General features: G+C 36.2%; 1 protein-coding gene across 4 annotated transcripts in view; it reads right to left on the reverse strand.

The window, feature by feature from the left end:
* DMD (dystrophin) overlaps positions 1–27,597 on the reverse strand; it is a 1,962,662-nt gene that overhangs the window by 1,489,253 nt on the left and 445,812 nt on the right. For all 4 annotated transcript variants that reach the window (XM_045582357.1, XM_045582356.1, XM_045582355.1 and 1 more), the window contains 3 exons: positions 16,130–16,231; positions 15,903–16,010; positions 5,085–5,264 (listed from right to left, as the gene is read on the reverse strand). In XM_045582357.1, the coding sequence (XP_045438313.1) occupies positions 5,085–5,264; positions 15,903–16,010; positions 16,130–16,231 (390 nt within the window). The remainder of the gene's footprint in view (positions 1–5,084; positions 5,265–15,902; positions 16,011–16,129; positions 16,232–27,597) is intronic.

The following is a 27,597-nucleotide window of genomic DNA, read 5'->3' on the forward strand; positions in this document are numbered from 1 at the left end:
GCTTTGTGAGATAGATGTCTTATATGGCCCAGTGAATCGGCCTCCCCAGTTACCTGAGGTGGACACTCTTGGTGCACCCCTTTGTGGACTGTGTGTACAGCTTTGTTGTAGTTAAGTCTTGATTGTTGTTGGTATCACTGGGAGTAATTGACCTTTAGGCCAATTGCATGTGAATATCAGCTGTGTCTACACCGGGATATCTTCTGTGCTGGAGACAGCCTTATGGGACCAGACTTGCAAAATTGCAAAAGCCTCTGTGCTCAGCTTGGATGGGGCGGAGTCTCAGGGGTGAGAAAACAGTCTTGGCTTCCCATCAGCCCTGCCTTTGTGTGCATGCCTCCAGACATCTGCCTTCCATAGGCTCCCCTTTCTGCCTGACAGTCCAGATCCCCCCATATGAGCCTGGGTCCATGGGGTTTCACCCGGAACTGGGCTTCAGTGCAGTCTAGGGCTTCCTTCCCCCTCCTGCCAGAGAAAGCCAGCCAGGCACTTAGCCACCCCTCCTCTCTGCATGTGTATCTCCATACCTCAGCAATTGCAGCTCCTCTGATTCTCTGTGAGCTTTTCTCTTTCCTTCTATTTGTAGAATTTCCACTAAACCAGCTTTCCTGTGGTTCTGGATAATGTCCATTCTGTCTTTCAGTTGTAGTTTTGAAATTGTTGTGTGAGGCAGCAGTTTAGGTACTTAACTGTGCCACCATCTTTGTTTCTCTCCTGAATAATGTGATTTATAGACCCACTAAACAGTATGACTTTCCATAGTATATATGATTTCAGTTAAATGGGGAAAATAATATTTCAAATCACTTTCAAATACATTTAATTATAAAGTATTAACTATAATGAATTTTTGAATATCATATTACCTAATTATAATGAAGATAAAATTGTGTACTTCAGGATCACAGCATTTAGGAAAGAAACAGTGTGTATTTCAACAAGCATATTTACAAACAATTGAGAGGAAACACATGGTCATATGAATACTTAAATAAGTCAATCCAATATATTTCATTTGCTCCCTTTTCTTTATTTTAAGTGTCCATATAGCAAGGACTATTATTCTTTCTAACTTTTAGAAGCAAAAAATAAATTATATGAATGCCTAATCACTATGTTGCATACCAGAAACCTATATAATATTATATGTGAACTGTCACTGAAAAATCTTTTTTTTTAATTATCTTTACTTTCTTAGGTTGCTTTCTCATCAACTTAAGCATGCTTTGCTTGTGTCCAGATATTATTCAAGATAGACCTGACTTTGAAATGCAAGACAGCAGCTCTCACAGTTGATTTTTTATCACACTTTGATCGCTGGCCATGCTACTGCTTTAGAAGGTCAAAATCCCTCAAAGCTTTGACCTGAATAGCAGTCAAAATTTTGGTCACACAATGTTCTTTATACTAACACAATCAGTGGCTTTGTCATCTCCATAACAGTTCTTATATCATACTGAATTTTAACCATTACTAGAATTTTGCTCCTTCTTTGTGGCACGAATTATTTAAAAGGATTTTTTAAAGACTGAGTACATTTTCCCCCATGAACATGCTGGCAGATTCGCATACAAGTAAGCTTTGTTCTCCAAAGTCATGACCTTACTCTCAAAATTCTTGGAATTTTTCTTTTGTAATAACTTGAGGCTTCGTGCACAAAATTCCTGCATTGAGGGGTGTCCCTCAGCCCAGCCTGCTCCCTCTTCAATCCAGGACATCCCTCTTTGAAGTCTGGGACTGCTGGCTCCTAAATGCTTGCCTTTCTGCCTGCCTGATCACCCCTAACCACTCTACATGCCTGTCTTATTGCCCCTGTCTCTGCTTGCAGGCCTGGTCATCCCCTAACTGCCCCCTACTGCCCTGGTCCCCCCAAACTACCCCCTGCTAATGCAGTCACTCCCTAACTTTCACCATGATGGCCTGGTTGCCCCATAACTGTCCAAAAGGAAGTTGGACATACAGAAGATGTCCGGTTGACCCGGTCTAATTAGCATATTACCATTTTTTTTAGTATAGATTTTGACCATGTTCAATCTGACCTTCAGTAAAAAATTCAATGGCTTTGTTAGTTGTAAGATAATATTTTTTGCTTATTCTATCTCCTTTTAATTCCTCTTTCCCTGGTTAGCTACATTTTTTTTTCTTCCTAAGAGCCTCAATACCTCCAGCAATGATTGCGATTGGGGCTCTGATAGTACATTTTTTAAATAAAAGCTAATGAGTAAAAACTGAAATGAGCTTAAGAGAAGTTCAAGGTTAGTGTTCTAGGAAGCAACTTGCCTAATAAATACATTTATCTGGTTTTGATCTTGTATAGAAGTGTACAACTGTTTGAAAATTAAAATAATCATAGTGAACCATAATATGCCCTCCAGACTCACTAAACAGTATACTTTGCATATCCAGAACACATCCCCCTCCAAATGCTTTCATGTCTATTGCTTTACTTTATCCTCATCAGATACATGTTGTAATGTATATTGGACATGATTTTATAAAGAAATGAACAAACCAGAGCAAGTACTGTTTTATTGCAGATTTTGAAAAGTTAAAAAATAAGACGTTAAATAAGTTGCCCTGGGTGGTGATTTCATAATTTCTAGACCATTAAAAATAAGACTTCTAATTTTTTTTTTACTAACTGGCATAATAAATTCATAATATTTTGATGAGTTGTCCAACCTCTTCAGAAAGTAGTGGCATTCCAAGGAAATGAGCATATTTCACTACTGCATTGTTAGAAAGGTCTCCATTCTCCCTATTTCAGGCAGCATTGTGTAAAATCACAATGTGAAATTGGCCCATGATTCATTATCTTGCTAATTCAATGTGTTTTTTTTTAAAAAAAAATATGGCCAGTAGACTATATGAAAGACTATATGCATATTACTGGCCTGCTCAATGAGATTTTCTCAACACAGATTCTAGGACTATATATTTTAATTAGTTTCCCAGGTGAATATTATGCAGACTCAAGTTTGAAAACTATTGTGCCTGGCTGGTATGGCTCAGTGATTGAGCACAACCTGTGAACCAGGAGGTCACAGTATGATCCCTGGTCAGGGCACATGCCGCAGTTGTGGGCTCAATCCCACGTGGGGCATGCAGGAGACAACCAATCAATGATTCTCTCTCATCTTTGATGTTTCAATCTCTCTCTCCCTCTCCCTTCCTCTCTGAAATCAACTGAAATAAATTTAAAGATAAAATAAAAACTATTGCAAGTGAAGGAGAACATGACCTATTGTTAAGTTACATCCTCATAAACATATTCATTTAAAGGGATATATTTCAAAACAACTTTATCAAATAATGCTATTTTCTCATAACATGGTAACTTATGATTTTCCAGCAGCAATAATCTATGCAATCAATGGATACATACCAGAAGGGAAACGGGGTTGAGGGAGGTAGAATAGGATAAAGGGGAGATAAGTGGTGATGTAAGGAGACTTGAATTGGTGTGATAAACACACAATATAATACACAGATAACGTATTATACAATTGTACTTTTTAAACCTATATAATTTTATTAAACAATGTCACTCCAATAAATTCAGTAAATTAAAACATAAAAGTATCAAATTTTCTTTCTTTCTTTTTTTAATATATTTTTATTAATTTTTTCAGAGAGGAAGGGAGATAGAGAGCTAGAAAAGTCGATGAGAGAGAAACATCGACCAGCTGCCTCTTGCACAACCCCTACCGGGGATGTGCCCGCAACCAATGTACATGCCCTTGACCGGAATCGAACCTGGGACCTTTCAGTCCGCAGACCGACGCTCTACCACTGAGCCAAACCGGCTTCAGCAAAAGTATCACATTTTCTAATGCCTCACATATTTATTACATAGATGCCAATCACACTGCAAAGTAGCCATGGCCAGGTCACTTATAATAAGAGGAATCATATTCTGGTAGTAAAATCACTATTAGATCAAGTTACTGATAAAATATATAATGGAAAACAAATGGAATTTTTATTATTGCCTAATGATTGCACAGAAAATGATTGCAATTTATATTCTTTCCAAATTTAAATATGAATTTGATTTTAAAAGGAAACTTAACTATGATTGAAAATCATATATTTTTCCTGATCATATCTTCTTAAGTTGTATTTTTAGAAGCAATACTTCAACCTTCATTTAATCTTTCCATGAATATTTCGTAAGTGTAACCTACCACATGTCAAATCTCAAGAAAACAAAATCTCTGCTCTGTCTCACAACAGAGTAAATACATGCCTCTAAAGCTATTGAATGTGATCACTGCTGTAATAGAGATGCATGAATGGTGTACTGAGCTATGAATTGTGACCAATTGATAAAAGTTGGTCTCTATAATGTAAAACAGTATGGCAAAATATGTTAAATACTGTTATATATAATGTTAATATTTTGAAAACTTCCCATGATTCCACTATCTGACAACATAAGATAGTAAGTTTGCACTTTTAAAATACCTCATATAAACTACCAAAACTTTTAGTTTCAACTTTTAACTATAAAGTCCAAGTATAACTTAGTATATACTAAGTATAACTTAGATGTTTTCCTAATCTAAAGCCAATATGTATTGAATGTAACTAAGCCACATTAATTATTTTATAAATCAACTATCTCTGGCAAAAAGTCCAATGATTAGATTCTCACTTGCTCTAGTACAAAGATATTTTTAGTGAAACCAAAAGATTTGTGCCCTAGGCTACACCTATCACAAACATTCCTTGGACAATTAATTTCCTTCCTCATGGTTCTATGAATCGATGATTTGGGGTTACTTTGGAAACACAGTTCCCTAGCATTTTGTCCAACTGCTCTAAGTCACTCAGATCCCCATTCCTGCTGAAGTGGCAGCTTTACACTCTTAGGCGGTAAATTAGTTCAGTCAATTATCACTCACCCCTCCTACATTCTCTAATATCAAAACATCCATGAGAGCCATGTTTTTATTCAACTAAGTATTTTGCAAGGACTAACCCAATGGCATCCTTTGTAGGGTTAGAGTATTGTTCTCTTAATGCATTAGATTTCAAAAATAGCAAGGAACATTTATTTCAGGATAATTAGAATCACTAACCTGTGCTGAACTCTTTTCAAGTTTTTGGGTTAAATTATCCCAGCGCTGGGCAAAGTTGTTCAGCCGTGCTTCCATTTTTTGTGTTACTGATGTATTTTTCAATGTTGCAAGAAGATCTTGGTAAAGTGACCGGAGTTTGTTTATGTTTTCCCTTTTATTTTCTACCTCTGTTTTCAAAACCTTTTAAAACAAGAAAGAACACAGAATAAGCCTAGGCTACATTTTATAAAAAACTCCAATTCAACTTTCTTTTACATGTATTTTCTTATTTGCAAAGAAAATATTGTAATTGTACCCCAAAGAACCAAAGTATAAAATTAAAATCCCAATAATTTTCCCAAGAAGCTTGAAGTTAAAAAATAAAAGTCAAATGTAGAATAAACAATATAGGAATTTAAAGGTACCTTAAAATATTTGAAGAACTGCCAAGTAAAAAAAAAAAAAAAAGTAGCCTTTATTCAAAAGATAAAACAATGATCAACATATGGAAATTACTTCTTATACTTAACAAAACAGCGAATGGTATGGCTCTTGAATATAGTGAATTTACTTTTTATTTCTAGTAGAATTCAAGTGAAATATCACATGCCAGGAATACCAAAGAGAAGATGAGCATGGCTAAAAGCCTTCCCATTCTGAAATACTGTAATTATTTGGATAAACTTGCAATATTACATATTTTTGCAATTTTTACATTTTTCATATATATATGCCAGGATCCGTAGCATCCAAAATGACCTAATGGATGACTGAATACCAAGCTGAGCGCACAGCAGGCTCAGGTGGGTGGGGACTGGCAAGTGGGATGAACTGCTGATCTCTCAGAGAGAGGGCTGATCAGCCACCCCAGGCTGCTGGGGAAGCTGAAGAGAGAGAGAGGCGCAGCTGCTGTTTAGGCTTGGAGAGAGAAGTAGGGTCTGATCCACAGCCTCCGTGGCATCTGCCTTTCTCTCCTGACCTCACCAGCAGCCTGGGGAGGCTGTTGATCAGCCTCTCCTCTCTTATCAGGCCCAGATACAGGCTGGAGACACTGACTGGCATAGAAACCAGCCAATCAGAACCAAATCTGGGTGTAGCGTCAGGAGCCAATGGCTGCCTAGGTGGCAGAGCTTTTGACACTGACTGGAATAGAAACCAACCTATCAGAACCTAATATGTGTGAACTTTGAAGGTAGAACCTAAGTTGAGGGCTGAGTAGGGGTTTTAAGGGCAACAGCTGTTTGGTGTAAGGTGTAAGAAAGCAGTTCAATTTTTTAATGACCGGTTTGCAGTAGAGTGCATATGGCTATTAGTCCAGATATAGGGATTATGTATTTTTGTCTAGAGCATCTCCTCCTTCTGAAAACGGCTACACTCACATTTAAGCAATCCTATCCTCTGTAATCTATATTAATAAAAGGGTAATATGCTACTTAGAATGGGCGGACCGGTCATTTTCCAGATGTCCGACTTCCTTTCTGACAAAGCCATGTTGGTAGGGGCCAAGGCAGAGACAGGTAGGGGCAATCAGACTGGCAGGGGAGGGCAGTTGGGAGCAAGATCAGGCTGGCAGGGAGAGCAGTTGGGAGCAAGATTAGGTCGGCAGGGGAGGGCCATTGGAGGCAAGGTCAGGCCAGCAGGGGATTGCAGTTGGGGGCGACCAGGCCAGCAGGGGAGGGCAGTTGGGGGTGAGATTAGGCTGGCAAAGGAGGGCAGTTAGGGACAATCAGGCAGGCAGTGAGTTGTTAGGAGCCAGCGGTCCCAGATTGTGAGAGGGATGTCTGACCATTTAAACCAATGGTTAGACATCCCCCAAGGAGTCCCCAATAATAGAGGGTGCAGGCTTGGCTGAGTGAACCCCCACCATGCACCGGGCCACTAGTTTGAATATGAAATCCTTGTTATGAAGTTTATTGACAAATATTTTAGCATGTTATTCAATTCATTTTGGTTCTTTGAGTATAATTACCTTCTCAAACTAACTTTAGTTCATTAAGTAACTGAATATGCCACAAATCCTTTGGAATGACTTTGCATGTTTTCAAAATACATATGTATTTTATGAAATAATTTTTATACCATTCTTATTTCCAAAGTTCCTGTGAGTAATGGAGGATTACATATGCCCTTTGGTTAATATGGAATTAGTAAACAAAGTGGTGTGTGTGAAATCAGTAGATTAGGACAGCTTATTCCTTCATTTTTCCCTGCACTTTGGAAAATCTAATTTCCAGTCAAACACTAGTCCTTGATATAACTTTTAATCACAGAAGTACTGGAAAGAAAGGGAAAACCTATTTTATTTACCCTTTATAATCCCCTCTTGGTAGTGGTAGCAAAAACAATGAACATAAACTAAGCTGTGAGGCCTGTCATTTCAAAACAAACACAAATTTATTTAAGAATGAACATTATATATGTTAAAGCAATTGTCATGAAACAGATGCACCAATTAATTACTCATAAACTGAAGTTAGTAATAGATAAATTTTATACCTTGATTTTGTCTAAATCAGATTAGCTTTCCTTCCATTAAATTTAAGTGCATACTTGGACTAGTATTAAACCAAAAATTTATGCTACTTGCCTAGAACTGAGACCCAAATTCAAATTTTAGTGTAGAGTCTTCCAATTCTGTATGGAGTCTCATTTTCCTTTTATTAACTTTTGGCATTTATTTATTTACTAGTGGCCTGGTGTATGGATTCGTGCAGTGGGGTCCGTTGGCCTGATCTGCAGAGATCGGGCTGAAACCAGCAGTTCGAAATCTCCAGAGGGGTCCTGGAGTGCGATAGGGCACTCTGCAAAGTTGCTGTTGCTCAGCAGCTCTTGAGTCGAGTGTCTACCCCATGGTGATCAATGTGTATCCTAGCTACCTGCCAGTTGTCCAGTCAGCAGTTGCTTAGGCTTTTATATATATATATATATATATATATATATATATATATATATAGATAGATAGATAGATAGATAGATAGATAGATAGATAGATATAGATAGATATAGATATAGATATAGATATAGATATAGATATAGATATAGATATAGATATAGATAGATATATTTACCCTCATCAGAGGAGGATGTGCTTAGAGAGAGGAAGGAAAAGAGAGAGGGAGGGAGAAAGGGTTATAAAGAGGGAGGGATATAGTAGGAAGGAGAAACAGAGAAGAGAAACATCACTCCCTTGCCCAAACCAGGAATTTCAGGGCAAGTCATGCATGTACCTTGACTGGGAATCAAACCTACAACATTTATGTGCATAAAACGATGTTCTAACCATCTGAGCCACTATAACTGGAGAGCATGCAATTATTTTATTGTAAGCCATCTCAAGTTATTTTTGGAAAAAGCATGACAGAAATAAAGACATACTTTTAAAAATAGATGTAAATACAATATTCTTTGACTTTCTCAGGATTAAAGGGATGATTTTAAATAATTATATGTGTCAGGCTAAGAGGTACATCCAGTGTTTAAACAAAATATATAATGAGTTGAAAATATTTCAGGCAAGAGTCTGAGTTATTTTTAAAGAACAGGAAACAATTTGCACTGGAAATTTATGGGTAACCTCATGTAACCTAACAGGTTTTCATAGATGATCTATAAAACTAATTGTATAGCCAAAGAAATTTAGTGACAAATGAAACTAAGCCTCCTGTGTTAACACATTAAATTAAATAAAGAAGCATTTGGAGAACATTACAACGATAAAGTGGAAAGTCACCATTAAATACAATTAGGAAAAATACACTCATAGTAAAGTAAAAAGAGTATTATGCAACTGTGGAATTATCAAATCAATATAGTTATCTAAATCTATATAACAAAATTCCTGTACTAACAAATGCTTCTATCTAGATCACTGTGTGTGCTTTTTTAAATGGTGATGGCAGGTTAGTTGTTTTGCCTCAATTTGTTTCCTCTGTTTGCTTTGGGTATCTCCTCCCGTCCTCTCCCTTCCTCTTCCTTCCTCTCCCTTCCTCTCCCTTCCTCTCCCTTACTCTTCCTTCCTCCCCTCCCCCCCTCTCTCTCCATAATTGCTCAGTTCCTGAAGGGACATCCTACCATGACCAAAAGACGCAGAAGATAAGAAGTCCATGGTGGTTGCAGATACATTATAGTAATCAACTGCCTTCTCTGATCTATCCTTAGATATACATTCTTTTCAATATGGATTCTATGTGGCCAGGTTAAAAAAAAAAAAGAGTATTTCTGCTTTTTAAAACCTGATCATATAGGACTTTGAGTACCAGAGAAACACAGAGCTCAGGAGGCAAAAAGAAGCTCCAGAAAAATTGTATACAGTCAGAAAGGATCTTAAAAGAAAAAAAATATTGCATTTTCATAGAAGCCACGCACCTGTAACTACCTCCAAAGTAGGCAGGAAGGTACAGTCAATAAATCAGATCAGGTGAAGTAGAAACAGCAAGAGACAGCTAAGCTGCTCAAGAAGACCAAATAGGCATTTTCTATCTGGTCAAGGTTAGATGATTTGAAGTAAGAAAAAAAATGTACACTTACAAAAGACCCAGGAAGTCTTCACCCTATTCTCATCAGAAGACTAATGCTAAGACAATTTCTCTTATATAGCAAAATTGATTTCTGAACCTATTTTATGTGCAGTTACTTACCTATATGTGAGAAGTACTCAATTGATTCAAATCACCTATTGTTATACTTAGGTAGATTGATCCATTGTGGAGATTCTCAACTTAAGAGAACATCAGAATCTCCTGGAAGGCTTATTACAATGCAGATTGCTGAGTACTATTTCCAGAGTTTCTGAGTCAGTAGGACTGAGTTGGGGACCTAAGAATTTGCATTTCTACCAAGTTCCCAGGTGATGCTGAAGTAGCTAGTGTGGGGACCACACTGAATCTTTCTGGATGAATTCTTTGAAGATGAGAACGGAATCTAAGATCAAGGTAACAAGTCCTGGTAAAATAGCACCATCAGTGGGGACATGCTGGGCTCCCAAAATCATCCCTTCTGTGCCATTTGATCCCATAGGCACCTGAGAGTGCCCAATTCTACAGGAATCCTATATTCCCTGCACATGATATTCTCTTGGATCAAACTTCCCAGAGTTGACCTTCCCTGGCAACCATGGCCAGTCCTTCCCAGCATCTTATACTGGTTCCCACGAACATCTCTTTTGCATGTTTGGGCCTTCCCATGATAGCCTACATTTTCCTATAAGCTTAGAATTCCCCTGGTAAAGGATACAGTTTCTTCTCTCCTTTTCTTTTTATCCTTTATAGCAAATAAAACTTCAATTTTTACCATAAAAATAGACCTACGCAATTTGGATAAAACTATAGATATACAGGAAATGAAATACTTGATTCCTCACCGTCCCCCCCCCCGCCTCAAATAAAAAGTAGGTAAAACCCCATGAGTTAATAGTGATAATATTTCCACACCAATTATACTGATTGTAAATAAAAGGTTTTTTGTACATAATATCTATACTTAGGTGTGTAGTAGGAACTAGTGACAGATGGCACCTGTTTTGGGTCTCAGATTGTGACATATTTTAATGAACATTAAATTCTTTTTCATTGCCTGAGTCAGCAGGGGAATTTTACCTCAAAGTCTATACCAGCTGTCAGATTTTGTTAATTGGCTTAAACTATCAAATGTAAGACTTATCCATAACATATTTTCACTTTGCTCACAAGTAAGATGACATAATTTGAATTTTAATCATATTGAAAAATTATTGAGAGTTTGCTGAGAGAGCATTTTCATTGCCCTGAGGCTAATAAAGCCGTTTACACACAAAAAGGTCAACATAGTGACATATGATTGTTCAAAATGACAGTTTTTGATTACTGTTAGTTTTTGTCAAGGAATCAAATTATATGACAAGTTTTGAAATGTTTTGCCTGGACCAGAGTCTTGGTGTCCTAGTGCTCATTTTAACTCTGCTATTAATGTTCTTATATAAATGCCATGTGTTTTTTTCCCTGGGCCTTAATTTCCTCTTCTGAAATAAACTTGTCTCTCTCTCCTCTTCACACCCAATGCTACTTTATATAGATTAGCTCATCAAACTGGTCTCCTTACCACCAAAAGTCTTACTACTACAGAATGTTTAAAAAATGCAAATTTAACTGTTATAAAACTCTCAATGGCTCCCTATTGCTGCAGAACAAAACTGCAAATATATCACAGATATTTTTTGCATTCTGTTGATATATATATATTACTTTTTATAAACTTTTCTTTTGTCATATAATCACTCAGGAAAATATATATTCTTTGAGGAATGATTTCTTATAAACAACAAGCTAGCTTATAATAACCAGTAATAAAATAGTGACTCTATTTTAAATTAAAAGCCTAAATATTAGTAGTTATGAAATAAAAAATGTATAACACAAATAAATATGTTTAAAATGATCCAAATTTAACAGGGAAATTTATTTAAGAAGAACTTTTAAAGTAAATAATTTAATTACTATGAAGTGTGATATATAATATCAATACAGAGGCAAATTTAGATAAAATTATGAAACATTATTTATAATAAAATAAACACTTGTTTTATATTAGAGTTGACATCAAGTTAGCACTTAATAGAACAGAGCTATAAAAAATAAAAAAATAAATCTTAATTATGCAATATTTTACTTTAAAGATAAAGCTTAATATTAGATTGGCCTCTCCTTTACTAGAAAATAGTAGGATTAACAGTGAAAGAGACATCTTAGAGTTCTTTTTAAATCCTGTAAAGTTCATCTCAAACTGAAATGTCTTAATGAATACTTCCCTAATGGTTTTTGTTCTGCCAAAGTTCCCTTAGATATCAAAACACAGGCACTGCCGAAGCTGGTTTGGCTCAGTGGTAGAGCATCGGTCTGCGGACTGAAAGGTCCCAGGTTCGATTCCGGTCAGGGGCATGTATGTTGGTTGCGGGCACATCCCCAGTAGGGGGTGTGCAGGAGGCAGCTTCTCTCTCATCGACGTTTCTAGCTCTCTCTCTCTCCCTTCCTCTCTGTAAAAAATCAATAAAATATATTTTTTAAAAAATTAAATTAAATTAAACAAAAGGCACTTATAATCAATGACATTGGTTTGTTTTAATATTTTTCCTTACTTCTCAAAATAGGTTAAAGCTTTTTGTATGTGAGGATAATCATCTCTTGTACTGCTGATATTTACCAGAGAACTACTGAAGTATATTACTTTAGACATATACTGAGCACTTTTTAGGTCATGTTTTGTTTTTAATTTTAAAGAAAATTAGGGAGAGGGAGGGAGGGAGGGAGAGGAAGAGAGAGAAAAATTTGGTGTTCCACTTATTTATGCATTCATTGATTGACTGTTGTATATGTCCTGAATGGGAATCAAACACACCAACTTGGCATATCAGGATAATGCTCTAACTAAAGTCTTATTTCAGGTATGCTATATTTTTTCAAGAGTATAATTTTCTATTAGGAAGTAAGGTTGAAAATCTACCTATATCTTACGGAATTAATGTTTGTATCTCTCCAAAATTCATATGTTGAAGGTTGAATTCCCCAATATGACAATATAAGGAGGTGGGCTTTGGGGAGGTAATTAGGCTTAGTTGAGGTTATGAGAGTAGAGCCCCCATGATCAGATTAGTACCCTTTAAAAAATACCTCCATTTCCACCAAGTGAGGATACAGCAAAAAGGTATAAGTGGGAGCTGGGGGGTTATGGGGAATAAAGACACATATGTAAAATATATATATATATATATATATATATATATATATATATATATATATATATATATAAATTATAAAAAATAAAAATGACATATTAAATCTAATCCATTCTAGTGGTCACCATAACCTGAAGAGAAATTGTTTCATGTCACAAAGATTTTTAAATGAAACTCTCTGTAGCTTAAAAATTATTTTGGAAGGAAACAAAGAGAAGTTTCCTTCAAAAGTTGTAAGGATGGTAATTGAAAGTCAATATATTTGGCCTTTTGAACTAAAGTAAGTAATTTGTGTTTTTGCCTCCCTGACAAAGTTTATATAAAATTACAAAAAGAAATTGAAAGCCAGTTTGAAATTGAATTGCCATGGCCTAGAGCAAAGAATATCCTTACATGATATTATTCTACAATCTATATAATAAAAGCCTAAGCAACTGTTATGGCAGAATGACAGGAATGACCAGTCGCTATGATATGCACTGACCACCAGGGGCAGACATTCAATGCAGAAGCTGACCCTGTGGTCAGTGCACTCCCACAGGGGAAGCAGCCACTGAGCATGAAGGCAGGCTCATAGCTGGTGAGTGCAGTGGCAGTGGCAGGAGCTTCTCCTACCTCTGTAGCAGTACTAAGGAGCAGCTAGCTGAGTGGTAAGGAGCGAGCAGGCATGTGGTAAGGAGCAAGGGATCCCTCAAGAAGTCCAAGACTGTGAGAGGGCACAGGCCAGGCTGAGGCCCCCAACACCCCAGTGCACAAATTTTGTGCACCAGGCCTCTCGTGTCATTATAATTTTAGATTTTTTACAACAGCATATTGTACAATTATCCCAAACAAACTTACAAACTAATTCTTTGAATGTTTGGCAGCAATTTTCAAAAGGATATGAAAGGATTTAATCCCTTTCAGAAGGAATTAAGGCACTAATAAGGCACTTGAGCATTCTATATTGGCCCCTCTTACCTTTTTTGCCAAGAGGGACTTTCTTCTCACAATCTAATTTCCCTCATCTATTGTGAGAGATTTCTGTTCATGCTGAGCTTGAAGCCTCATGGTGGCTGGTACCATGGATCTCTCTCTCGACCAATCTTATGAGCTGGGCCCTCCCTGGAGAAGAAACCTGAGTTCCCCAAGATATGTGATCAGTGCTGGGGCCCCACCAGAAGGCAAGGGGATCCCAAGGAAGGTGCTGGGTGTGGAGGCCACACGGTCATAGGCTACCAAGGAGACAGAACTGAACCTCACATCACCCTGCTTGGCCCTGGAGGATGACTGGTTAGCCAGAGATGGGTAAGATTTCTTAGGGAAGGAACAACCTAAGACAGGCACAGTTGCAGAGGTGCCATCAGGAGAGAATTGGGGGTTCAAGAGAGGTGGAGCACAGACTCTCAGCCCCCCAACCTTGCAGGGGCCTGAACCCTCATCCCTTCTGAGGGAGGTTTCCTGCCTCCATGGCTGCTTTGCTTCCCAAGCCCAACTTAGATCAGGACACAGGTGACAGACAGAGACTTGGCCCAGCTCAGATGGGGACCCAGGTAACAGAGACTTGGCCAACAGCAGCTGCCGTAAATCTAAATCCAGTGTAGCAGCAGGAATGCTCAGGGCCTATTCAAGAATGCAAATGATCCTTTCCACTAATATTTATAGGGTAAACTAAGATTGTTGGAAGAGTATTAAATTTGACAGTAAAATAGTAATCATGTTTTCAGAATAATTTAAATTGGCTAATTGAAATAAGTGAATATTCTAGAAAAACTAATGGTACTGGACAAAAAGCTGTTCCTAAAGTAGTAACTAAAATTTCTATTGGTAGTTCATCTCATGGTAAAATTCCTGAACATGCAATGAACCTAAAGCACTCATATTTTTGTGCAAAAAATTAAAGTTATCAAGACTGCATTATAAAATCTACAAAAGCCTCCATCAATCAAAAAAGGGGGATAGTAGGGTAATATCATGTAAGGAAAAATATCGTGTAAGTAAATTACATCTAGGAAATTTTTACTTTACAAAATTAATTTTCATTTGTACTGCTAACAGGAAGACACCCATGAAAAACACACATGGTGTCTAAACAAGCCAAAGGAAAATCGTTTGGGCAAAAATAAAAAGGATCCCAAATCAATTATATAGAAAAGATGACTTCATTAACTTTTGGTTGAGAAGATATTTGTATATTTTCAGAAAACAACTCAGAGATCACGTGGATTCCTGAAACAGAGAGGAATTGACAGGTCTGCTCCAACCACAAAGACAAGAGGAGAAATAGTCCAGAGATGGAAGATACTAACTATGTCTTGCCATGCTAGCAGTCAGCAGCTGTGCATTGCTGCAGGTTGCCTGGGATCAAATCAGAGAGGGTTGGACCTGCATTGCCACCATGTGCCCACCATCCAGATATCATTGCTGACATGTACACATAAGGAACTGTTTGACATTGAAATGGGGACTCAGAACTGTTGGTCATTGAAATTGGGACTCAAACATTTTTTTGTTATTATATGATCATTTCTAGTCTGCAGAGGCAATAATTTTTAAAGGAAAGAAATGGGGGGGAAATAGATACAGAGGCAAAGAAGCACTGAAAAGACTATCAAACTACAGTGGGAAGGCAGGGGAGGTTGGGGGACTGGGCTGTAAGAGATCAACTGTAAGACTTGTATGCATGCATATAAGCATAACCATAGGATACAAAACAAGCGGGAAGGGCAGATGAGGGCATGTACTGGGGAATTAGGGAGGCTGGGGGTTGGAGGTCAATGGGGGTGGGGGAGAGGAGATATTTGTAATACTTCAAACAATGAAAAAAAAAGGTGCTGTCTGGAAGCCAGGAAAAGGGCCTCACTGAGAGGCCAGCACCTTAATTATATTTCTCAGCTTACAGAACTGTGCAAAATAAATGTCTGTTGTCTAAGCCACCCAGTCTATGATATTTTGTTAAAGCAGCCTGCTAAGGCACTTTAGATTTTCCTATTTTAATTAAGAAAAGTAACTATATGATATAGTTAAACAGGCTGATCTAAGCAAGAACAATGGACATTTAGTTTAGGATAGGAAGAACAAAAGAATGAAATAATTGTGTTCATATAAACTATTGGGAGTTTTAAACACATGATTGAAAGATAAAAAATACATACTGCCAGCTTTTGAAGACTTGATAACTTTTCACTTTGATCCTTAAAGCCACTTGTGTGAATCTTGCTCACTGCATCTTCTTTTTCTGAAAGCCATGTGCTAAAAAGGCACTGAAAGAAATTAAATAATTCCCCAAAAGAAAATAATTATTAAAGTAGATTATCATTTTTTCATTAATTCATTTAACATCTTTCCATGTCTTTCACTGATGCATTTTCCCACGACTCACCTGTTCTTCAGTAAAACGCTGCCATTTTAGAAGTATGTCTTGTAAAAGAACCCAGCGATCTTCTGTCCACCTACAGATGTTTGCCCATCGATCTCCCAGCACCTGGGGAAGAGACAACCCACCACAATGTCATCAAACACTTAACTGTTAATTGAATTCCATTCAAAATGGCAAAATGATTTAAATATCTAATTTTGAGCTTCCAATATATAATAGGAGTTGTAAAGAACACCATCCTTGCTTCTGCTTATGATTGACAAGCACTGCTCCTTTAGCTTGCCTTTGACTATTTCACTTTTTCATCTCACATTGAAAAGCAAAGATACTTACAAGATATCTGAAGCAGTTATCATACCACTGTTTGAAGTGTCTCCACAGTAAATATAAGAAAGCAAAGTCATAAAGATAAAAGCAAAGAGCATTTTGCATTGACAGTATTTAATGTGTAATTTTCTTTGGTCAGAAAATACACCCCAAAGAATAAAACTCTATTATTATATTAAATGCATTCCTAAGCATACCCTTATGTGAATTGATCCTGTGTAATTGGTGTTATTTATATTTATTGATTGGAGAAGAAAATCATTAGTAACAAATTATATGCATACATGCATTTTTTAAAACTCCCTGGATTATTGTTATAAACTATTAAAAATTACTATATCTCTAAACTTGTCTAGTGAGAAAACTATAATATTGTCTGAATAATAACTGCAAGTTCTTTAGCTGTCACAAATGTCCTTGTGCACACTATATTTTTATATGTAACATAAACCAAGTATCATTAGTTTTTACATAATTAAATATGTTGTAATGCTTTCTGCACAAAGGAAGTGTGGGTTTTTTTCACTATATGAATGAGTCACACAAAACTGATAATAAATATTCTTTTAGGTACATATTTACTATAGTTAAGACAACTATTTTAAGAATTTTATTAAGTGTCCTTTGTCTTCTAATAATTATAATGGATAATTTTGATACTTCATTAAGCAGGTATATAATTCAGTTAGTATTTAAGCTAGCCTCTACCTCATTTATTTGTCAATCATGATTTTATTTTAACAACAAATATTGACTGAACACATACTATATGCCCCAAAGGAACAAAATAGAGATGTAATAGACTGAACCTGTGTATCCCCCTAAAGTTCATATGTTAAAACATTGTCCCCATGTAATTCAGAATATGACTCTATTGGGAGATAGCTCTTTTAAGATAAAATGGGGGAAGCGTGATTTCAGAAGAATGGTGACATGAAAGCATACCTTTTTTTCCTCCCCCTGAAATTTCAACAAGTTAACCAACTATAATTTAACAAAGAAACCTCTCATCAACACAGACACACACTTGAGAGACCTGAAGATTGAAATATCTAAAGGTGGGCAACCAGAATTAAATAGAAAGATAAGAAGGGAGGAAAGCACAGACAGCCAGTAAACACAGCCCTGCAGCCAAGAGTTCATGGCTCCACTGGCCAGGAGAGGGGAGAAAGCCCACAGTAGCAGGTGCTTCTTTCAGGAAGATGGAACATAGAGATTTGTAGGACAGTCTAGCAGGGTGAGCAGAGTGGAGCAAACAGTGACTGAGTCAACAGATATCTGAAAGAGTATGGGGTTCTACTCTGTGGCTTTCCACTATAAGTCTGGGTGGTAGTGCTCAGACGAAGAGGCAGAACCACAAAGCCATACTGCTACTTGTATTCCCAAAACTCACCTCCTACTGCCTTTGGAGTCAGGTCCAGGTACATGTTATCTGTAAACCAAGAGCTGTTGCAGTACAACTGCTGTTTCCCTCTGTGACTGATTCCCAGAAGGGATGCTTGGAGTAGGTTCCCAAGGAAGTCAGGGGTCACCATTACTGTGACAGCTAAACAAATCCCACCTCCAAGTAGCACAACTGCGCTGTCTTATAGAAGACTCAAAGGTTCCAGAATCCGAGACCACAGAGGTAAAAAATCTTGCAATTCAACACCCTCTACTGAAAAATAGTAGAAAGAACTCTTCAGAGATAAATGAGTAACCAAAAGAAGACAGTAAATCCCATTAAGCACCATAAAGAGGTTGACAGAAAGAAAATTTTAAAATCACAAGAAAGCAAGTTGGAACAAATGGAAATATGTGATATAAATGACAGATTTCATGAAAATACTCAAGATGCAAGAAAAGACCAACAGGCAATTCAGTGCTGGCAGAAAATAAATCATCAAATAAAATGAGTACCTTACCAAAATTATTGAAACATTTAAAAAGAACCAATCAGAAATCCTGGAAATGAGAACCAACCAGATAAAGGAAAGAATTAGTAATATAGAAGATATGTATCAAGAAGTTATGCAGAGGGAAGAGGAGAGAGACTGCAGCATAAGTAAAAGTAAAAGAGCTCTATGAGACATATCCAATTCTATCAGAAAAAGCAATATTAGAATTATGAGCATTTTGGACGAAGTAGAGAGGGAGCATGGAATGGAGAGTCTTTTCAAACACATATTGGATGTGAATTTTCCAAATCTATGAAAAGAACTAGATCTTCAAATCCAAGAAATAAACTGAACACCTAGGTAATTCAATCCAAAGGGGCCCTCTCCAAAGCACTAGGTATTAAAGCTGTCAAAAATTAATGACCAAGTAAAAATTTTCAAAGTAGCCAGGGAAAAGAAGGAAATTATCTACAAAGGAAAACCCATTAGGATTTCATCCGACTTCTCAGCAGAAACTCCGCAAGCCAAAACAAAGTGGAACCAAATATTCAAACATCTGGAAAAGAGAAATTACCAGCCTCAAATAATATATCCAACAAAATTATCATTTAAATATGAAGGAGAAATAAAGACTTCCCAGACATACAGAATCTAAGGGGGTTTATTACCAGAAAACATTCATTGCAGGAAATACTCAAGGGAGTTATTCTACCTGAAACAAAGGAACATAAGGTCACAACACTATATAGAAAATCACAAAAAATATTATAGCATAAACAGGGAAAATTTGCGACAATAAAAACATAAAAGAGAAAGGGGGAAAAGTCTAAACTGGCAAAGGGAAGATGCATATTAGATACACTCAAAAGAAAAAAAGTCAACTACACTGCAGTAAAAAAGAAGGAATTATTACCATTTACACTTCATGGATGTAACTGGAGAGGGTTATGGTAAGTGAAATAAGCCAGTTAGAGAAAGGTAAATATTGCATGATCTCACTCATTTGTGGGATATAACAAACAACATAAATTAATGGATAAAAACAGATTCAGAGACAGAGAAGCGTTGATCAGATCGTCAAACCAGAGGGAAGGTAGGGGAGGGTAGGAGTAAGGGGGAGATATCATCCAAAGGATGTGTATGAATGCATATAAGCCTAACCAATGGACATAGACAACAGGGGGGCGAGGGCCTGAGTGAGGGTGTGTGTGGAGGCAATGGGAGGATAAGGACACATATGTAATAACTTAATCAATAAAGAAAAAAAAACAGTATATATACAACTTGATTTTTTATAAACCTAATGGAAACAACACACAAAAATCCCCAAACCAGGACACATAGCTTAAAAAAATAAAAAGGAATTATGGAATACCACCAAACAAAACAATGGACAAAATTCTAAAGGAAAAGAACCAGTGGAGTCACAGACAGAACTAACAGAAAATAAAAGATAAAAGAGCTATAGGAAATCCTCATACATCAATAATTATTCTAATTATAAATGGTCTGAAATCACTAATAAAGAAGCATAGAGTAGCAGAGATGATAAAAACAAACAAACAAATATTGTGAAAGCCCTATATACTGAAAATTAGAAAACATTATTAAAAGAGATTGAAAAGACACAACAAAATGGAAAAGCATCCCATGCTCATGGATTGGAAGAATCAACATAATTAAAATAGCCATATTACTCAAAGCACTATGTAGATTTAATGCAAATCCTATCACAATCCCAATGGCATTTTTTAAAGAAATAGAATGAGAGATTATTAGATCTATTTGGAACCACAAAAGACCCTGAATAGCCAAAGCAATCCTGACAAAAAAGAACTAAGCTACAGATATCCCACTACCTGAGTTCAAATTATACTACAGAGCTATGATGATCAAAATAGCATAATATTGGCAGAGAAAGAGACACATTGCTCAGTGGAACAGAGTAAAGAGCCCAGGTATAAAATCACATTAATATGGACAGATAAATTTTGACAAGGGACTCAGAAACACACAACAGAGTACAGACAGTCCCTTCAATAAACGGTGCTGGGAAAACTGGAAAGCCACATGCAAATGAATGAAAATGGATTACTGTCTGTCCCCATGTACAAAAAATAATAATTCAAATGGACCAAGATCTAAATATAAGACCGAAAACAATAGGTTACATAGAACAAGATATAGGTACCAAACTTAAGGACCTTGGCTATAGAGAACATTTTATAAACTAGACCCCAAAAGCAAATGAAGTAAAGGCACAAATAAACAAATGGCACTATATCAGAGTAAAAAGATTCTGCAGAGCAAAATAAACTGACAACAAAGCAAAGAGGCAGCCAACCAGTTGGCAGATAATATTTGCAAATAGTAGCTCTGACAAAGGTTTAATTTCAAAAATATATTAAGAACTTATAAAACTCAAACAACAAGCAAACAACCCAATCAAAAAGTGGGCAGAGGACCTGAAAATACACCTCTCTCAAGTAGACATATGAACAGATATATGAAAAGATGTTCAACCTTACTGACAATTAGGGAAATGCTAATTAAAACTATAATTAGATACCATCTCACACCTATTACAATGGTTATTATCAATAATACAAGCAATAAAAATGCTAGAGAGGTGATGTAAAAAAGGGAACCTTCATCCACTGCTGGTGGGAATGTAAACTGGCATAACCACTATAAAAATCAGTCTGAGGATTCCACAAAAAAATTCAGAATAGAGCTACTAAAAGACCCAGCATTCCCTCTCCTGGGTATATATCTGAAAAAAGCCAAAATAATCTATTCTCAAAGACATATGTACCCCAATTTTCTCTGCAGCGTTATGCACGGAGGCCAAGACATGGAGACAACCAAAGTGTCCAAGGATAGAGGATTGAATAAAGAAGATGTGATATGTATCCACTATGGACTACTACTCACACATAAGAAAGGATCAAATAACATCATTTGCAACAACATGGATGGAACTTAAGAACATTATGCTAAGTGAAATAAGTCAGAAACAGCTAAGAACTATAGTATTTCACTCATATGTGGGATATAAACTGAAACTCATTAGCACAAATAGCAGTGTGGTTATTGCCAGAGCAAAGGGTTTAGGGGAGAAGGGGCTCCTAATATAAGGTGACAGGAGAAGATTTGACTTTGGGTGGTGGGTACATGGTGCAATATACAGATCTGGTAACATAAAAACCCACACCTGAAACCTATTTCTTCATTTTGACCAATGTCATCCCAATCAATTTAATAATTATGTTTTAAAAAGATAAAATGAGACTTTTAGGGTGGGCTCTAATCTCACCTAACAGGTATCCTTATAAGAAGGAATTAGAACACACAGAAAGATCCCAGAGATGTGTTTGAAGAGTAGAGACCAGGTGAGGACACAGCAAGAAGATAGCCATCTGTGAGCCAAGGAGAGAGGCTTCAGAAGAAACCAAACCTGCCGATACCTTTAACTTGGACTTCTAGCCTCCAGAACTGTGGAAAAATAAATTCTGTTGTTTAAGCCACCAATCTTTGGTATTTTGGTATGGTATTTTGTATAACTAAATATAAAATACATATTTAAAAAAGGCTGATTTCATGGTATTACAAAATATCTGACCTAAATAAAACTGTTAGAAGTAAAGATATAGTTACAGTAAGGAAATTTTGGAGAATACAACTGTGATTAAATGTTACTCAACTTCCCAAATGCAAATACATTATCACTTTACAATACTGTTTTATGTGGGGAAGGTAAAAGTATCTAAGAGCCAGACAACTTGGATTCAAGTATTAGATTGTGGGCAACTGCTTAAATTACTAATATGCTAATATCTTTAGAAATCACAAGCATATTTTAAATACATACTTTCCTTATAATAATTATGGCAATTATTTGACCTAGTGAAATTATTATCCAAAAACAGCCCAGTGAAATCAAGTGAATATTTTTAGAAAAATTATGGTTAAATTATTTATTATTTATCAAAGAAAATAAAATATCCTGTTTAAAAATCACTACAAATATTACACAAGATTATGTATTAGAAAGTAGTTTAAATTAAAATGGACTTGTATAGATGTTAGTGGTTATATACATTTTGATTGATTATAATATATCAAATCAAGAAACACCAGAGGTCATATATTTTATTCTACAAAGGTACTTATTAAATTTTTACAAATAGATATTTAAACCTAAAGTATACTCTTCTTAAAGATTTCCAACACAATAGAACATACATCTTTTAGTAACACATTCCACTGCTTAAACCTATCTTCCTCTCATAAAACTCAATTAACTGAATCTAAGTCACTTCCTGTTGTAATGTGGCCATGGTGCTTTTTACTAATCTCAATAAGATTAGATAAGTGAGTCAGAAATTGCTTGTTTGTAAGCTGTACATGTCTACCTACAGGTAGATTTTTGTAATTCCATATGCACAAGTATAAATAGCTGTGCACAGTGCTTGAAATTAATGGATATATTTGTTTATTATTTAGAAATACAGGCCTTAATTTGAATTACAAGGGATGGAGCTAAAAAATTGGAAGGATACAACCAAACTCTTACATAAGTATAAGGCATTGAATTGAATGAGATTGTAAGGAAGCTAAAAACTTTAATTTAAAGAATCATTACAAGGGGATTAGAAACCTCTTCCTTAGAGAAAAAACATCAGTGTTTCCTTGAGTTTCTATTTAAGTAGATTAATCCAGTGGTCGGCAAACTGCGGCTCAAGAGCTGCTGTTTGCTGACCACTGCGTAAGGCACTGCCCTTACCTAGAAGTTTTGATTTCAGGTTAAAGACATTAGTACATTATTAAAATGTTTTTAAGTGTTTTTCCCTAAGGCAGTGGTTGGCAAACTCATTAGTTAACAGAGCAGCAAAACGAGGCTTGCGAGCCTCATGTGGCTCAAGAGCCACAGTTTGCTGACCACTGTTTAATTCCTTGAACATTTAAAAAGAATGCTTATTTTTAAAGCTAGGTAAGCAACACACACACAAATCAAAATGAGTTGTAACAGCTCATAAAGTGATAAGAAGAAATTAATTTTTATTTATGTCCTCATTTTGTTTCAGCAGTAAAAGAAGTTAAACATCAGTTCACTTACTCTAACACATTTTCATGGGCTTAATCACAACTCCATTATCATCTATGCTCAGATTTGCAATGGGGAGGTTTTTTCTCTCCCATTTCATTCACATCTCATATTGCTATACATGCCAAGGACATTTATCATCTGAGTTCCTTTGTTTGGTAGAGTTGGTTTTTCAAAACACATGCAAAAAAAAAATTGGCTATTTGAAGAACACTTGGATAGAGGCAATGGAGAAAATTTGACAAATCTGGGAGGTACAACTTAAGCACTTTGACCCTTGAATTTATTGAAGCCAGTGATAGAATGTGATAGTTCATCTATGCCCATCAAATATGGCATTAAGAGAGAAAGTGTTCCCAGGAGTATGTCCACTAAAGAAGAAACAATTATGTGCCATGGACCACACAAAGCAGCAAATAGGATTTATAAGCAAGGGAGGCAGCAAGCAGCCAATCTCATTTCTATTGCAATTTAAACGTCTGAAATACGCTTCCCAACTAAATGATTTTTTATCTGTAGTGAGGCTTCTAAAATAACTTATTTCTTAATTTTTCTTTCTTTATAGACAACTATACAGTTAAAAAAGGATATGCAACTTCATCTTACCAATAGTGGACTAAAAAAAATCGATTAACTCATTGGAAGCAGTGAACTAATATACATTATAAGGCTAGAATCAGGGCAGAGTATCAGTGACTAATGTTTAGCCAAGTCTATGATTCTCTTCTCAATTTTGCATGTTTTCACAAGCTGTTAACTGAAGCAGCATACCACAAAACGGCATACCTTTTATCTTCACTGTCTACCATATGGGAAAGGGTGGAAAACATGTTCTAAATGTATCAATACTAGGAAACACTTATTGGATCTGAAAAGATCATTCTTACTGCTGTTTAAAGATCCTGTAATAAGTCCTGACTGAACTCAAGGAATTCATGACTGTGACTTTTAAAGGTACAGATGAGAAAAGTGACATTCTGATGGGTTGGGCAGCTTGCCTAAGAACACAGAGGTCACAGGATTGAGTACCTGGGATTTGCCCTCAGATCCACCTGGATACAAGCCCTATAATATTTCATGATGTCATTCATTCAGATAATATACCTTGTAATTTCTGCTACAAAACCTACAGTGAGGTTTTCAGATGCTGAATCCTTTCTGCGTCTTTTCAAATTTAATTTTAGCATAAGTGTGACTAGATTTAAAATATATATATATTTTATCTAACTCACTTGGCAATGATTTGAAGCCTAAAGTTGTAATCTGATCTTAAAACATTTTGACTTTAGAAGTCTATATTTGTCTGAAATATTAAACACAAATCAGCAAATATACTTCCAGATCAAGAAGATATGCTATTTGTAAGAACTTATTTTTTAAAGGTAAATATGACTGTCTGGCTCACTAATAAAATTCTGTCTTGGTGATTATGCTAAAAATATAGTGAGATTTTTAACTTGAAGCATATTTTCCTGTGTTGTTAAAGTTGGTTCCATATATTATTTATTTTTATGAGTTCATAAAGTGCTAATGAATAAATTTGGAAGCCTGTGTTGTTGTTGCTGTTATTATTTGAGGGCTAATATTTAATGTTCTGTGGCAGCTTAATAAACTTTGTACTCTCCAGCTCCCACTGGTCTATTCAACTGGGATACCAGAAAATAAAGAGCAGAAATCCTAAGGAGTATTCCAGAATGACAGCATTATTCCCAACATTCAGCACATTCCCAGGCACTCTTTGGTAGCTTGAGGGTGTACTGTCCTTTATTGTCTCATGCCTCCCACCTCTCTGCTTCTTGACATTTATGTTTCATGTCTTATTGAGTAGTACATGAATTTCACACAGTGTATAAATGTATCAAAGCTGAATGCACAACTGTAGTTATAAATATGGGCCTTTCTCCAAAAAATTGTCTTAGAAACATTTTCTTCTTTCTTCTTCATTAAATAATGGCCTACCAGTGTTTATGTAACAGCAGAACTATTTATGGTAAATTTGATGACCCATAAGAGGTGAGAGTCATATGTGAAATTCTGTCTTCTCTACATCAAAGTCTAGATCTTTAATTATAATAGGCATTGTCATATAGTGAAATCTATGAATCTGCTAACTTGCTATGCACATCACTATGCTTAAAATACAGATTGCCTGAATTCTTGTCTCAGATTTACTGTTGCACAACTTGGTAATATCTGTCAGAAAATTCTCAGATCTTGACATTATTTAGTTTTCCCACTGGTGAAATGAAGATAATGAAACCTGCTCTGTTATCCTCCAAGCTAGGTCACTGCTAGTAGTGTCAGACAGAGGTCAACAAATGTTAAAATGCTCTGAAAATTGTGAAAAATTATGGAGATGCTTGTGATTGTTAAGGGTTCAAAAACTAAGATTTTTGTGTCCAAATGTAATAAAGCTAGAGCACAGATGAATTTTAATACAAAATACAATAAAACATTTTAGGATAACACCAAAATTACTAGATATTCATATGCTATCTATAGTCTACTGGGACTTATGTTTTGTACAAGGGTTGAAAATCTTTGACTTTTATATTTTTAAACCAGGAGAATGCTCAAATATGTCTTATTTGTAATCAAGTGAGTGAAAAACATATATCCCACCATGTATCATTCTAACCATTGGCATTGGAATATTCCATCTATAAGAAATCACCAATTCAAGTTCCCATCAGTAGATAAGTGAACAAAAAAGCTGTAGTAAATTTATACCATTGAATACTATGCAGCTGTGAAAAGGAAGTATCTCCCAGGGGTCTTCAAACTTCTCTCATTATGAGAATCACCTGGTGGAGGTGTTAAAACACAGATTCCTGATAGCACTTCTTATAGTTGGGATCCGAGAATCTGTGTTTTAACAACTCTACCAGGTGATTCTCATAATGAGAGAAGTTTGAAGACCCCTGTTTAACCTTTGAGACAGTATGGAGCAACCTGGAGAGTATTATGCTAAGTGAAATAAGACAATCAGAGAAACATAAGTTTCACCTGATCTCAGTCATAGGTGAAATTTAATGAACAAAATAGATCCAGAGTCATAAAAGCATATAATAGACTGAGGAATCAGTATGCAGGGGTGGGTGGTGTGTTGAGAGAGATTAACTGGGGTACTTGTCCTATATAATGAAGAACTAACATGCCAATGGTCATCGTGCCTAATGCCCTCATGCCAGGGCCATGGGACCTGAGGCCAGGCCAGGGGACCTGAGGCTGTTTCTCCCACCCTGGAGCCAGGACTGGGGGACCTGAGGCTATGCCCCTTTGCCCTGTAGGGCTTGATGGGGGTGTGGCCAGCCAGGTCTGGGTCTCATGCAATTCTGAGGTGTGTGCAGGTGGGCAGGGACTTGACTCTGGGTCCCATGGCGCGCCCCAGACTCTGACAGGAGGGAAATTTTCATATACATTTTACTAATTTTCTTTCATCTCTGACACTTCTATTATAGAGAAAGGGCAATAGCAATATTGAAATACTTCCTCTCATTAATTTCCTTTTAATATGCATGAATTTCGTGCACTAGGCCACTAGTCTTATATAAAATGGCATAGAACATGGTCATAAACAATAGTGTGTTGAAGGCCTGGAAGGTGAAGGTACAGGGTGAAGGGGATCAATAGGAATAAAAAGAAAAAGTCATTTGTAATACTTTCAACTATTAAAGTAAAGTAAAGTAAAGTAAAGTAAAGTAAAGTAAAGTAAAGTAAAGTAAAGTAAAGAAAGAAAGAAAGAAAGAAAGAAAGCAAGCCTTTGTCTCCCAGACTCCAAAGGAGGGTAGTAGCTCAACTCTGATAAGGGACAATTAACAAACACAGAAAGCATAATCACATTAACTATCCAATCCTATAATGTCCTCCACTGCTCTTATCCTAGCTCATCCCAGCACTGACAACCTCTCCAGCCTTTTGTCCAGTGGAAATGAGTTCATTCTCTCCTCTATTGTAATAGTCTCAAATAAATTCTTCCTCACCTCTTTTATCACCTAGTTCAATTTTTCTTTCACAATACTACTAAATATCAAAATTTGTCATAAAGTTACAGTATTAAAACAATGTGGCATTGACATAAATACAGGCTTATTTACAAACAAAACTTATTAGAGTCCATAAAGTAACTCAAGCATGTATATGCATTTGGTTAATGGTGA

The sequence above is a fragment of the Pipistrellus kuhlii genome, unplaced genomic scaffold (genome assembly GCF_014108245.1).
Source record: "Pipistrellus kuhlii isolate mPipKuh1 unplaced genomic scaffold, mPipKuh1.p scaffold_m20_p_16, whole genome shotgun sequence".
NCBI classification, from domain to species: Eukaryota; Metazoa; Chordata; class Mammalia; order Chiroptera; family Vespertilionidae; genus Pipistrellus; species Pipistrellus kuhlii.